At 42.8% G+C, this 12,075-nt stretch overlaps 1 protein-coding gene across 7 annotated transcripts in view; it reads left to right on the forward strand.

The window, feature by feature from the left end:
• The window catches only part of szt2 (SZT2 subunit of KICSTOR complex), a 442,490-nt gene that overhangs the window by 156,382 nt on the left and 274,033 nt on the right, over nucleotides 1-12,075 (forward strand). For all 7 annotated transcript variants that reach the window (XM_050055637.1, XM_050055638.1, XM_050055644.1 and 4 more), the window contains exons 40-44: nucleotides 1,889-2,027; nucleotides 2,468-2,603; nucleotides 5,585-5,705; nucleotides 5,910-6,062; nucleotides 8,134-8,236. In XM_050055637.1, the coding sequence (XP_049911594.1) occupies nucleotides 1,889-2,027; nucleotides 2,468-2,603; nucleotides 5,585-5,705; nucleotides 5,910-6,062; nucleotides 8,134-8,236 (652 nt within the window). The remainder of the gene's footprint in view (nucleotides 1-1,888; nucleotides 2,028-2,467; nucleotides 2,604-5,584; nucleotides 5,706-5,909; nucleotides 6,063-8,133; nucleotides 8,237-12,075) is intronic.

A 12,075-nucleotide genomic window follows, 5' to 3' on the forward strand; every position in this document is an offset into this window, starting at 1 on the left:
AAATTTTGCGACAGCACTATCTGATAAACATCTAGTATAGTAACTGTTGCTGAGTGGCGTGTAATCAGGTAAAAAGAAATCAAAAGTCAGAGACCTTCTCTTTGCAACCCACACAGTCGCATTGAGGTGACCCTCTCGTTCTCCAAGGAGAACCCCAACACAGCGGCGCTCAGCCAGGGGCTTGTGAGTATCCCCATACCCACCCGGCGCCTCTCACCTTGAGGTGAGCCCAACTAAATCTAGTCAGTATCACGCCACCTCCCGCACGAGCTCCGGCTCCTTCCCCACCAGAGAGGTGACATTCCACGTTCCCAAAGCCAGTCCACGACACCAGGGATCAGCACGCCAGGGACCCCGCCCCTGCCTGCTGCCCGGCACACAATGCACCTGACCCCGATTTCTGTCGCTGTCGGTGATGGGCCCACAGGGTGACCGCTCTATGTTATCTGTTCAGGCTGAGACCGACCTACCCCCATGGCCTAAAGCCACACATATTGCACATACTTAATTAATCACCCATTCTGGTAAGTGACAAACGAGCTTATTTGTTTGCCTCTTCGACCTTTTTTTTTCTTCTTCCTCTTCTCCGCTCCTGAGGGATATGCCCGCTTTGACATCTTCGTAGACGGTACTCTGCATGCTCCGTTCAGTGAACAGCACCTGCCCCCTGGTCCGTAGGGTCCCCTCCCTGCTACAGGTCACGTTATGTATGTTGACCATTGACGTTGACTCAATGCTCATCGTTGCCAGTTTTTTGGATCAAACAAACATGAGGATCCTCACATGCTGCCCTATAGACATGTAGGCTGCAGTTCATTGTAAATAACGGGGTTGCCAGGTCTGCGCAGAGGTGTGACAGTCAGTCAATTCAGTTTACTGTGCATCCATCTGGGGGCCCCCTAGTGGCCACGGGACCCTAAGCAGCTGCTTAATTCGCTTATAGGGAGGGCCGGCTCTGACATTGATGACATGATTTTTCTTTTCTACTCTATACGTCTCTCCTCAAGCTCTCCTCTAAAACGTCTCACGCTCTGATCACTGCAATCACACACAAGGCGCAATACCTTCACATTTACAATCCCTATGTTTATCTTTAATGCCTGTAATAATTTATGAAATGAAATTTTGATGTAAATAAAATAACAGGCAACATTATGTGATTATGTGACAGTAGAAAACAAAATCCAGTTTCAAGAGAGATTGAAGACATGTCCAGATATACAACACAAAATTAGACACAACAGCTATGACCATAGTCAACATTTTAATAAAATACACTGCATGAAAATGAGAGTAAGGTTGGTAGAAGAACACCCTAATAAAGCACTGACCTGAACCAAAATGACCAAATGTTCTTGAAAACAGCTTAGACGCCTCTGTACCAAGCTTAGATATAACAGTAGAAAATACTGCCAGCCAATCTTGCTTGTATGACAGTCACTCAGTATCAAGTGCTGTGGTGATACAGTAAGTTTCAGTGGTGTTATGGTACTGTCGGATTATGGAGCCAGGACAGTATCATTATATTTTGACATTGAAAATAATGTTTGACATTGAAAAAAGTTCCACTAAGAAATAAAACACGAGCATTAAAAATTATTTTATTCTACTTTTTACTATTAAAACTGACATATGTGTGAACGTTTCCAATCCTCTCTGTTAGCTCTGCTATATTTGTGCTTAATTTGGCCCTTATGTCTATTTTGCAAGTGTTGGTGGTGCTTTTTATGGTTGTTGTTGGTAGAGTTTGAAAGACTTTAGTCACAGTAATAAATCCTGTTGAGAGATGGGGAGCTGTCCTGTCACCAAGGTTTACACACTTGGCATGACTTAAATAGTGACACCATAATGTTGCCTCTTTTTTTGTTTCGCCCTTGTGTGTTTAAAGGTTACGATGGTGGCAGCAGTGACTCTGAGTGTGAGAGCCCCACCCTGGATGAACAGGAGTGTCAGTCACCACTAATGCCCGACTTCTGGCTCATTGTCAAGATCCACCAGGATAGAGTAAAAGTCTACTCCCATTCCAGGTCAAAAAAACCTCAGACAATAATCCAAGCACCTCTGTGTAGTCTGTTGTCCCTATTTATCAAACACTTCCGAGGTTCCTACCTGGTCCAGGATTCTCAGAGTAACACTTTTTTGCTTGTTCTGTTAGGCTTACAAGTAAAAAGAAATGTATCAAGTTTCCTGCAAAGTCATCCTGTATTCAGCTGCAACGATAAATTATGAGACGTCAACATTGATTTCAGTTTAAACGGTCTGTAAAATAGTGATGTCATTCACTTTCAAAGGAAGGTGCTTTCTCCTTGGTGAGACTGCCTGTAGGAAGCTTCATTAAAACTCTAACAACAGTAATAAAAGTCCCAGTCAAACTTTCAGCACAGTCCCTTAGATGGATTCTTAGATGCTGGATCACAGCTGGTCATTGGATCCCACAAGTTTCTTATGATTTGTCATATTGCTGCAGGTGCTTCACAGAAGGCAAAGAGGTCAGTGCTGAGGAGTTGGAGAAGAAGGAAGAAGAGCAGGAACTGCCTGAATACTTACACTTGCATCAAATGGTGGTCAGGAAGATCGGTGAAATCTGCAGAATAGTCAATCAGGTAGCTCCTGCAGCACTCAGCACACTACATCACAAATATTTTGTCTTTCAAAAACATTAGCTGCCAAGGAGAGCCTATAGCTGTCCAGTAATTACTTCTTTGGCTCAGTGTGTTTTTATTCACCACTCTCTCTTACCATCATTCTCATGATTCACAGAAGTATCTCTTAACACCAGACCAAGAGGTTATTGGAGGATCTTCTATTTCTGGTCTACTAACCATCTTGCAATTAGCTAGCTTAGTGTGTTAGTGTTTTGGGATGGGAGGGGCAGACAGCATGTTGCCTGTTCCGTCCTGTGGGCTGCCTTGTTGAGCGCAGTGGCACTGAGGACATTATACACTCACTGGCCACTTTATTAGGTACACTTGTTCAACTGCTCTTAAACGCAAATAGCTAATCAGTCAACCATGTAGCAGCAATTCAGTGCATTTGTTCAAGACAACCTGCTGAAGTTCAAGCCGAGCATCAGAATAGAGAAGAAAAGTGATTTAAGTGACTTTGAACGTGGCATGGTTGTTAGTGCCAGACAGGCTGGTCAGAGTGTTTCAGAAATTGCTGATCTACTGGGATTTTCAGTCACAACCATCTCTAGGGTTTACAGAGGATGGTCCAAAAAAGAGAAACTATCCAGTGAGCGGCAGTTCTCTGGGCGAAAATACCTTGTTGATACCAGAGGTCAGAGGAGAATGGCCAGACTGGTTCAAGATGATAGAGAGGTAACAGTTACTCAAATAATCACCTGTTATAAGAAAGGTATGCAGAAGGCTTTCTCTGAACGAACAACACGTTGAACCTTTAAGCAGATGGGCTACAACAGCAGAGGACCACACCGGGTCTTACTCCGGTCAGCTTAGAACAGGAAACTGAGGCTGCAGTTCGCACGGGCTCACCAAAATTGGACAATAGAATATTGGAAAAACGTTGCCTGGTCTGATGAGTTACCAGTTGAGTGGCTACCTGATTATTTTTGCTGACTGTGTCCATCCCTTTATGACCACAATGTGCCCATCTTCTTATAGCTACTTCCAGCAGGATAACGCATTATGTCACAAAGCTCAAATCATTTTAACCTGGTTTCTTGAACATGACAGTTCACTGTACTCCAGTGGTCTCCATAGTCACCAGATCTCAATCCAGTATAGCACCTTTGGGATGTGGTGGAAAGAGAGATTTGCATCATGGATGTGCAGCTGACAAATCTGCAGCAACTGCGTGATGCTGTCTTGTCAATATGAACCAAAATCTCTGAGGAACTTTTCCCGCACCTTGTTGAATCTATGCCACGAAGAATTAAGGCAGTTCTGAAGAGAGCCTCAAACAGAATGGCTCCATACGAGCATGTGTATTGAAATGCCCCTATTGCAAATGTTTAGGAAAATTGTACGAATGACATTACCTTGCCACTACATGGCAGTCTTAAAAAGAGCACAGGAATAGAAACAACATATTAAAATAACAGGAATACTGAACCTGAATAAACATGTACATCAGTCCAGACTTCTATCCACTCAGTTGATTTAGTGTTTAAGTTTTTTTATTTGCTTTATATCGATTCAGTTCTTAACAAAAAACACAAAAACAAAACACCCAAATGCACAAGGAAACGTTTCTTTTCACCTATTACGAACAGACAGCACTGCACGTGTCAAAGACAGACGCAATATTAGGACCTCTTCCATCAACGCCACATTTGTTGTTGTGAAACTTTTGACTCTGCCCTCTAGTGCCATCTAATGGCTGTATGCCAACATAAAAGGATGCATGAGGGCAGTGACGTTTGAAACGAACAAATCTATGTTCGTACATAAAGAGAATGTAATGAACCCTTAGGTCTGTTGCTTTTAGACCTTACCCATCAGCCTCTGGTCATTGCAGTTTATGGTTGCCAGAGCATTTTTGGTATTTGCAGGGGGGGCATTGAGCATTGACACTGACATTGGTATCGCTCTACACCAATTACTTGTTAGTATAAGTTTTGCACCCAACTGTTTTCCTACCAGCTACAGTCTTGCTACTTAATGCATTTCGTTCTTTTTCTGTCTACAATGTAAAATAACACAAGAGTGAGGTTTTCAATAAATAAGGAAGCACTGAAGTTACACTATTCAAGCATTCCATATTGGATCCCATCAGTTTACCTACTGTGGTGTCTCTGTCATAAGGAAATACAAAAGTCTCTAAAGAAAACTGTATTAAATTGTATTAAATTGCTAACTCAGGATGAACAAATTCTGACCTGCTGGTCCCCTCGGTCTGTATCCTCTGTTGGAAGCAGTAGTTCTACAGTATACAAATGATGATACCTTCCAATTTTTTTTTTTTTTTTTTTTGGACTCGGTAATCTTGTTGTACACATGGAGACTCTCCATTTTTTGTTATTTAATTACGTGCAACTAACATTAAGTGTCTCATATTCTAGTCACATTTGTGTCTCCAACCCAACTGTCCAGGATGGGTGGCCATGGAACTGAAGTCATCTCATAATGTATCTCTGCACCCCACCGATGGATCACTAACCAAACTGTGTGTCACACTCTGGGATGTGGGCCCAGTTCAGAAAATATTGAATTTCAGCTTTCCTCTCTTACTTGCCTCTAACCACTCTATATGCCATCCATACAAGATACAAAGTACCAGGACTGGCACAGAAGAGACACAAACTAATAAAACAAATTTTTGGGAAAAAAAAGTTTCTGGGCAGATCTCTTGTATTGCAGAATGCTGTGTTCTGCGTGCAGCTGTGTGCACTGGACTGTGACAGTGTTGTGCAAGTACACGAACCATTACAGACCAATGTTTTCAGCATTTGTCTCTTACCCATAAACCCTTACAAAGTTCTTTGTGATACTGAACTATCAAATCTCACTATTTTTTGTTAGAAATACATCTTTATTCTAACCAACACACACATCAACACAATCCTATATATAGTAAGTGCAGTTGCTTGTGAAATGATTCCTTTGTTTGTGTGTATATGTAGCGCATGTTGCTGCAGGACCTACACGACAGCCATGTATGTAACTCTCTGCTGGTGGCTGAGAGTGAGGAAGACATCTGGAAGAATGAATCTCTCTACAGGCAGAGGCTCAACACCTCTGATGGTGAGTCAGAAGCAGATACAGATAGTTTTGGGTTTATTTCTTTAGGTTTTGAGATTTCTGTGTTTTAGACCTGTCAGTATAAGATTTTAGAGGTAAAAGGAAGTTTTGATTCAATTGTGTCAACAGACCCTTTAATTTCTTCTTTGATGTCTCACATGCCCTCACCTTTATATATTTTTTTTATATTTTGGCCTGCCCACACAGATTACAACACAGATGAGAGCTACCAGGCCAGAGACTATCTTGCAGCCACCATGCAGTTCATCCCTGGACATTTTGCCTGTGACGTAGTGTGGAGCACAGTCATCCACATTCACCCACGCCTCAAGATGGGACCTAACATGGGGGTATCCAGGGGTGAGTAGCAGATCTGAGTTATTGGTTTTATAAAAAAAAAAATAAAAACACAGGTTGACATCCATCATGACATCAAATCTATCTGAGCAAATTGGTAGTTAGCAGAAAACCAGAATCCTAGGTATTAAAGTTAGCGTATTCACTTTATAGAACTGCTCAAGATGACTCAGAATAAATGGTTTCATATGTAACATTTAAGCTCTGATCTGCTCTTCCTTATTTTTCTGTTTACAGAAGATGAATTACAAATACTCAATTATATATTTACAGGAAATAGATTATAAAAATACAAAGTAAATACAGAAACAGGGTGGTAAAAAGAGACGTAAGACATAACACAGGGTCCAGTCCATTCCATCGTTACAAGAGGGCCATCGCTATTGACACATGGAGTTATTTACAGTTCAGAGGCACTCATTTAAAGCTCACATTTTCTGTAACAGTAAGAAAAAAAACATCATTAAAGCTGAATATTATCTCACCTAGCCTGTCAAATGTAAATGAAAAGGCAAGCAAACCCTCTTCCTCTTCTTGTTGAGATGTAAAATCATTTGCCTGCTTATCGACATTACTCACAGTTTTACGCCTCTGCACCAGTGACCAACAAGACACATTGTGATCCAGTCATTCAAACTACTTGTTGTCTGGGACGCATTTGATCACGTATCCTTTTTAGTATAATCGCTTAAGCGTCCTGATGCGAGGACTATGTCATGGGTGTAGGACGAGGTGGTTGTGCTTAAAGCTCTATAACTTACCCATTTTACTGTATGTTGGGTTGGATGTAGTGTTGCATCATCATTCCTTGTTTTGCCCTGTGGAAGGAGACGTGTTAAATTCTGCTGACAGCTATATATATCCGGCTGTACTGATACAACCACTAATGTGACAAGCAAACATGCAACAGAGCAGCTAGCAAAGGTGTGGACGTAGTGACTAAATGGGGCAGTAATGAAATCTGAACACAAGTGGTCAGAAGGTGTGAACAGTGATGGTCTCGGCTGTCCGCTAGTGGTCGGATCACCGAAAGGATTTTTTACCAGGTCTAATCAGACTATGTAGGTAATAAAATTAAATTGAACATAGTGTTAGTTCAGGCAGGACACAATGTCAATCTCACCTCACATCCCAGCTACAGTACATCAGCGGGGGTCTTTGCTGCTGCTCTCCCTGCCTTAGATTTTCCATATGGACAAATAGAAGGGCAGGGAGGTGTGCTTTCCCTGCCTCAGGCTTTCCTTGTATGCGCATGGAAGGGTGAAGAGGTGTGCTTTCTCTGCCTTAGGCTTTCCATGTTGGCACATGGAAGGGTGAAGAGGTGGGCTCTCTCCGCCTAAGGCTTTCTGCATAGGCCCGAGGAAAGGCAGAGAGGCCCCAGAACAGAGCCATACTGCTAAATATAATGCTGCAAATGGCAATCTTCTTTTACTTACGTGGTCCTGACTGAATAATAATAATAATAATAATAATAATAACCAGAAGTGCTCCAGTTGAACACTTGCTCTGTTTTTTCTGAGAAAAAGCACCAGATGACACAGTCCTTTTCATGATGTTTCCTGATGTTTCGGTTACATATTCTTTCAAGAAATTGTTAGGAAACTACACGACCTGTAAAGTGTTGCCAAAGTATATAGTAAAACTGAAGTAAGTGGCCTAGTTGGACAGGTGAGCTGGTTATTGATGCCTGAAAGATTTGAGCAGGGAAGCAAATGACTAAAGTCAACTAATTCCCTCAGTAGACACAAGTGACTTTGTGCAGGGCACTAAACTCCCTACACATGCAGTTGGGCTGCTGGTTAGTGAGCAGCAGTTAGGCGTGTGGTTTGCACAATACAGCTTAGTGTGATTTTGTTTTTAGCTTACAAAGCTTTTTTCAGTGATTATGTGCCAGAAGTTATTTTTAAGCAGCTTTTAGCTGCAGAGCTCTTGTTCTGAGGGTCACATTAATGAACCACTTCTCAATTTAGTCTGTTTTTGTTTGAATATAGTCATGATCGTCTGCTTAAATTAAATAGATATATTTTGCAAACATGCTAAATTTGTCAATATATTTTTTATCTCCCTATGGTAGCGATCCAGGCCCTGCGCTCTGTCCTGAACTCTTTCTGTGTGGTCAACAGGAAGAACATGTTTGTCTATCAGGAGCGTACAACCAAATCAGTCTTCTACCTCAGGTTAGACTCTCATCATTATTCACTCTTCACATTTTCATTTCTTTACTGGATTTCAGTCTTTGTCTACTAAGGATCACATTTTTCACAAGTGTGTTCTTCAGCATTTTAAACCCAAATTCACAAACACACATATCTTATAAACCCTCCTTTACATGTAATGGCTTTGAGAGGGCTGTGCCAGCATTCACCTTTAAACTTTATCCTCAAGGGTAGTCTCGCTCACCAGACATTTCTCAAGAAAAGAAAGGTCTGGCTGCGCCGACTCTCACTTTAAGATTGGAGAAAAAAACGCCCCGGCTTTTTTTATTTCTTTCAACCAATCACAATCGTTCTTGGCGGTGCCACAGCAACGGTGCGCTTGCAAAAATATTGCCAGGGGNCAAGGGTGACTGTCATGGGTGTGGTCTGAACCCAATAGCAGCACCAAAGAAAGAAAAAAAACAGTCAACATTTTGGCCTGGAACCTTTCAAGACATAGGTTCAATCCAAAGTGCTTGAAGTGGCACGCCGAAGCAGAGAGCAGGTGAGTCAGTGGCGTTTGCTGGATGCACACAAATGGCAAACAGTTTAAATGTGTGCAACGGTGAGGAAGTAGTCAGAAGGCAATGTCTGACGAGCAGGGAGTCCAGAACCAGGACTACACACAGGAGAAGCCAACACACCTGAGTGGAGCGGACTGCAGGCAGCGAGGGTCTTGAAAACGGCAATGATGAGTGGATTCTGCGGTGCGCACACAACAGCAGAATGTACAGCCATGTGGTGAGGTAATCCACAGCACAGGAAATCAGGCTTTTTCTTTTTACAACAGGTGAACTCACTATGGAGAACTGGATGACTGCAACAAAGAAGCAGTCTGGGAATAAACGCTGGAAGTCTTGCATGAGTATGACAAAGAACAATTTTGCAAGAAAAGTCTGTGAAGCTGGAGTCTTTATACTGGCAGGAGGCAATGATCCACAGGTGAGAGCAGTTGGCTTGATGAGGTGGGTGTGGTGGACTGGCAGGAGTGGGAGATGTGTGGACAGGTGATAGGCTGGCAGGCAGGTGTGGTGCAGAGGCAGGATTAGTGAGAATTAACTAGGTTAACTGAGAGAGTTGCATGTATGGCAGGTTGACAGTGCCCACTGTGACAGTGACACTAAGTGTTGGGCAATATTTTCATAAGTCTGCTTAAAGGAAAAATACAACCACTGATGGTTTTAAGGCAGCAATATAGTAGAAAGGAAAAAATACTCGCTGGAAACTGACCTGCTGTCAAAACGCCCTTGTAAGTGAAGGTCATTTCTGGATGCCCTGACTCAGATGGTGGAGCTTCTATATTACATTGTTAACTGTGAGGCTAGAGCGAACACTTCGGTATCTTCACAGTCCCACCTTACAGAGTTCACACAGATGATTTCACAACTTCACCATGACTGGGCTCAAAGTGACTTGTCATGGCAGTGAGCAGAATGGAGAGTAAGGAAGTTACCTAAGACCATGCAGCTGTAAAGATGTAACACAATTAATCATATAACATTGTTGACCACTTTATGCATGCTTAAGTTAAGCATGCTGAGGGTTTTCCATAAAGCAACATTACCAGTTAAATCACTTGAGTAAATAGTGGTTGTTCCAGGATAATGTCTTTCATAATGGAGGTGAAGCTCAGTCCTATAGTTCTGATGTGCTGAGAGCAGAAGTCAAAGTCTAATTGCAGGAAATATCACCTTTATCACAATTTAACATGGACTGCAGTTGCCAGTTTAAATGGTAGAACTTAGACCTTTGTCAAAATCAAGTATCTTGCAGTAGTCTAGGCCATATGTGTTTCCAAGTACACTTGTTTTTTTTAGGTTGTCCGTCTGTCCGTCTGTCCCATCCTTGTGAACACGGTATTTCAAGAATGCCTCAAATGAATTTTTTCAAATTTGGCACAGACTTTCACTTAACTCAATGGTGAACTCATTAGATTTTGTGGTCAAAGATCACGGTCAGTGTGACCTTGCATCTGTCTGATTCTAGTGAACACAATATCTCAAGAACGCCTTATGGGAATTTCTTTAAAGGTACATTGTGTAACATTTTCAGTTGTTTATTGGCAAAAATTTGTTTGTACATTGTGCGGGCAAGTCATCTGGGGGGTTCCATAACGTTTCGCCATCTTGAGAATACATTCACCAGCAAGGGACAGACAGCACCGCCTTCAGCTTTTTTTGTGGGGAGCCAGGCCAGCGCTGCGTGACTGAGAAGCTGAAGGAGAGGAGCAAGAGGCGCTTCGCTACTACCCCGGCACTACTGCAGCATAACAGTCCCACTCTTTGAGCATAATGCAGGATCATGCATATGCTACTGCGAGCTAAGAGCGACAAATGGCTCAACCTCACACACCTCATCCTTCTCCTTGCATCACTGCGCCACTGTTAACTGTTAGCCGCTGTTAGCACTGCCGCTAAAAGCGGCTAACAGCGGCGCTGGCCTGTGATTGCATTACCTTTCTCCTTCAGACACACGCGACGCAAGTTGACAAACCCCCTCCTCACCATGCTGGCTGTGTTTACAACGAATCAAACCAATCACGTCTTGTCTTTTGACAACTGACAAGTGGCTCAACCTCACACACCTCATCCCTCTACTCGTCTTGTGAATACTCCATGAAGTGTCAGATACATGGTTTCATCAATGTTATCATAGCTTTTTGGTACACAGCGGTATCCGTTTGTATGCAATATATGATTTCAACGGTAGATGGGAGAAATTCCTACACACTGTGGCTTTAAATTTGACACAGAGGTCAACTGAACTGAAGAATAAACTTATTAGAATTCTGTGGTTAATGTTCAAAGGTCACGGTCAGTGTGACCTCACAAAATATGTTTTTGGCCATAACTCAAGAATTCATATACTAATTATTACAAAACTTTATGCATATGTCTAATAGGATGAAATGATGAAGAGATGACGTTTTTATCCAAAAGGTCAAAGGTCAGCTTCGCTGTGACAACATAAGCCCTTTTTAGATAGGAATTGTGCAAATTTACAGGAAAGCCCAATCAGTCTTTTTTCAGCATTGGCAGTATAAAAACTAAATCGGGGAGGACGGAAAATTGCAGCCTACCTACTTTTGTTTATACAGAATGCGCCTTTTTCGGGGAAATGGGGGGCGTGAGCAAGTAACAAAACATGTAGCTCAGCTTGTGACGTAAACAGTGACATGGGGGGGCAGCCGCAGCTAGTCAGGTGGCGGCTCATCTTTACAGTGTCTGTCAGGTTTGCGTTTCCCTCTTGCTACTAGCTGCTCGCTATTCTGGGGCCGTTTAGTGGCCGAAACCAGGGTGAGAGAGACAGGATCCGGAATTCGATGGATGCGCCTTTCCATCAAAATAAAAGCACCAAGCTAATAAAAATGCGGTGAAACTTTTTAATTTAAAGAATATAATTCACAAGAAAAAGCCCCAAGCCATCAAGTTAACCTTTTTCTTTTATTGTAAATCAATGGTGCGCCAGAATTTAAAGTTTTACTTTGGTGAACACTTTTAGTTTGGTGAATTTGGTGAATTCCGGATCCGCTCTCTAGACCAGAATCAGAATCCAGACAAAATTCAGAGTGAATGGAAACCAGGCTCTTCGCTGTACGTGAAGAGCCTGGTGACGCGAGGCTAGCTGCTCGCTAATTCCTGCTATCAGCTGTTTCCTGTTTATCCACCGCCAGCGGCTCGCACATGCGGTCTGTTTAAACTTAAAGGGTGGGGGCTGGGTGCTGCCCGCGGGGGGTGTTCTGGTGCTGCGCAGTCTGGGCCTGCCCGTTTGTGTGCGGCCGGCGGTGGGGGGCGGGTCGGATGGGCTGGGGGTCCGGCTTT

This window comes from Epinephelus moara, chromosome 10 (genome assembly GCF_006386435.1).
Source record: "Epinephelus moara isolate mb chromosome 10, YSFRI_EMoa_1.0, whole genome shotgun sequence".
NCBI classification, from domain to species: Eukaryota; Metazoa; Chordata; class Actinopteri; order Perciformes; family Serranidae; genus Epinephelus; species Epinephelus moara.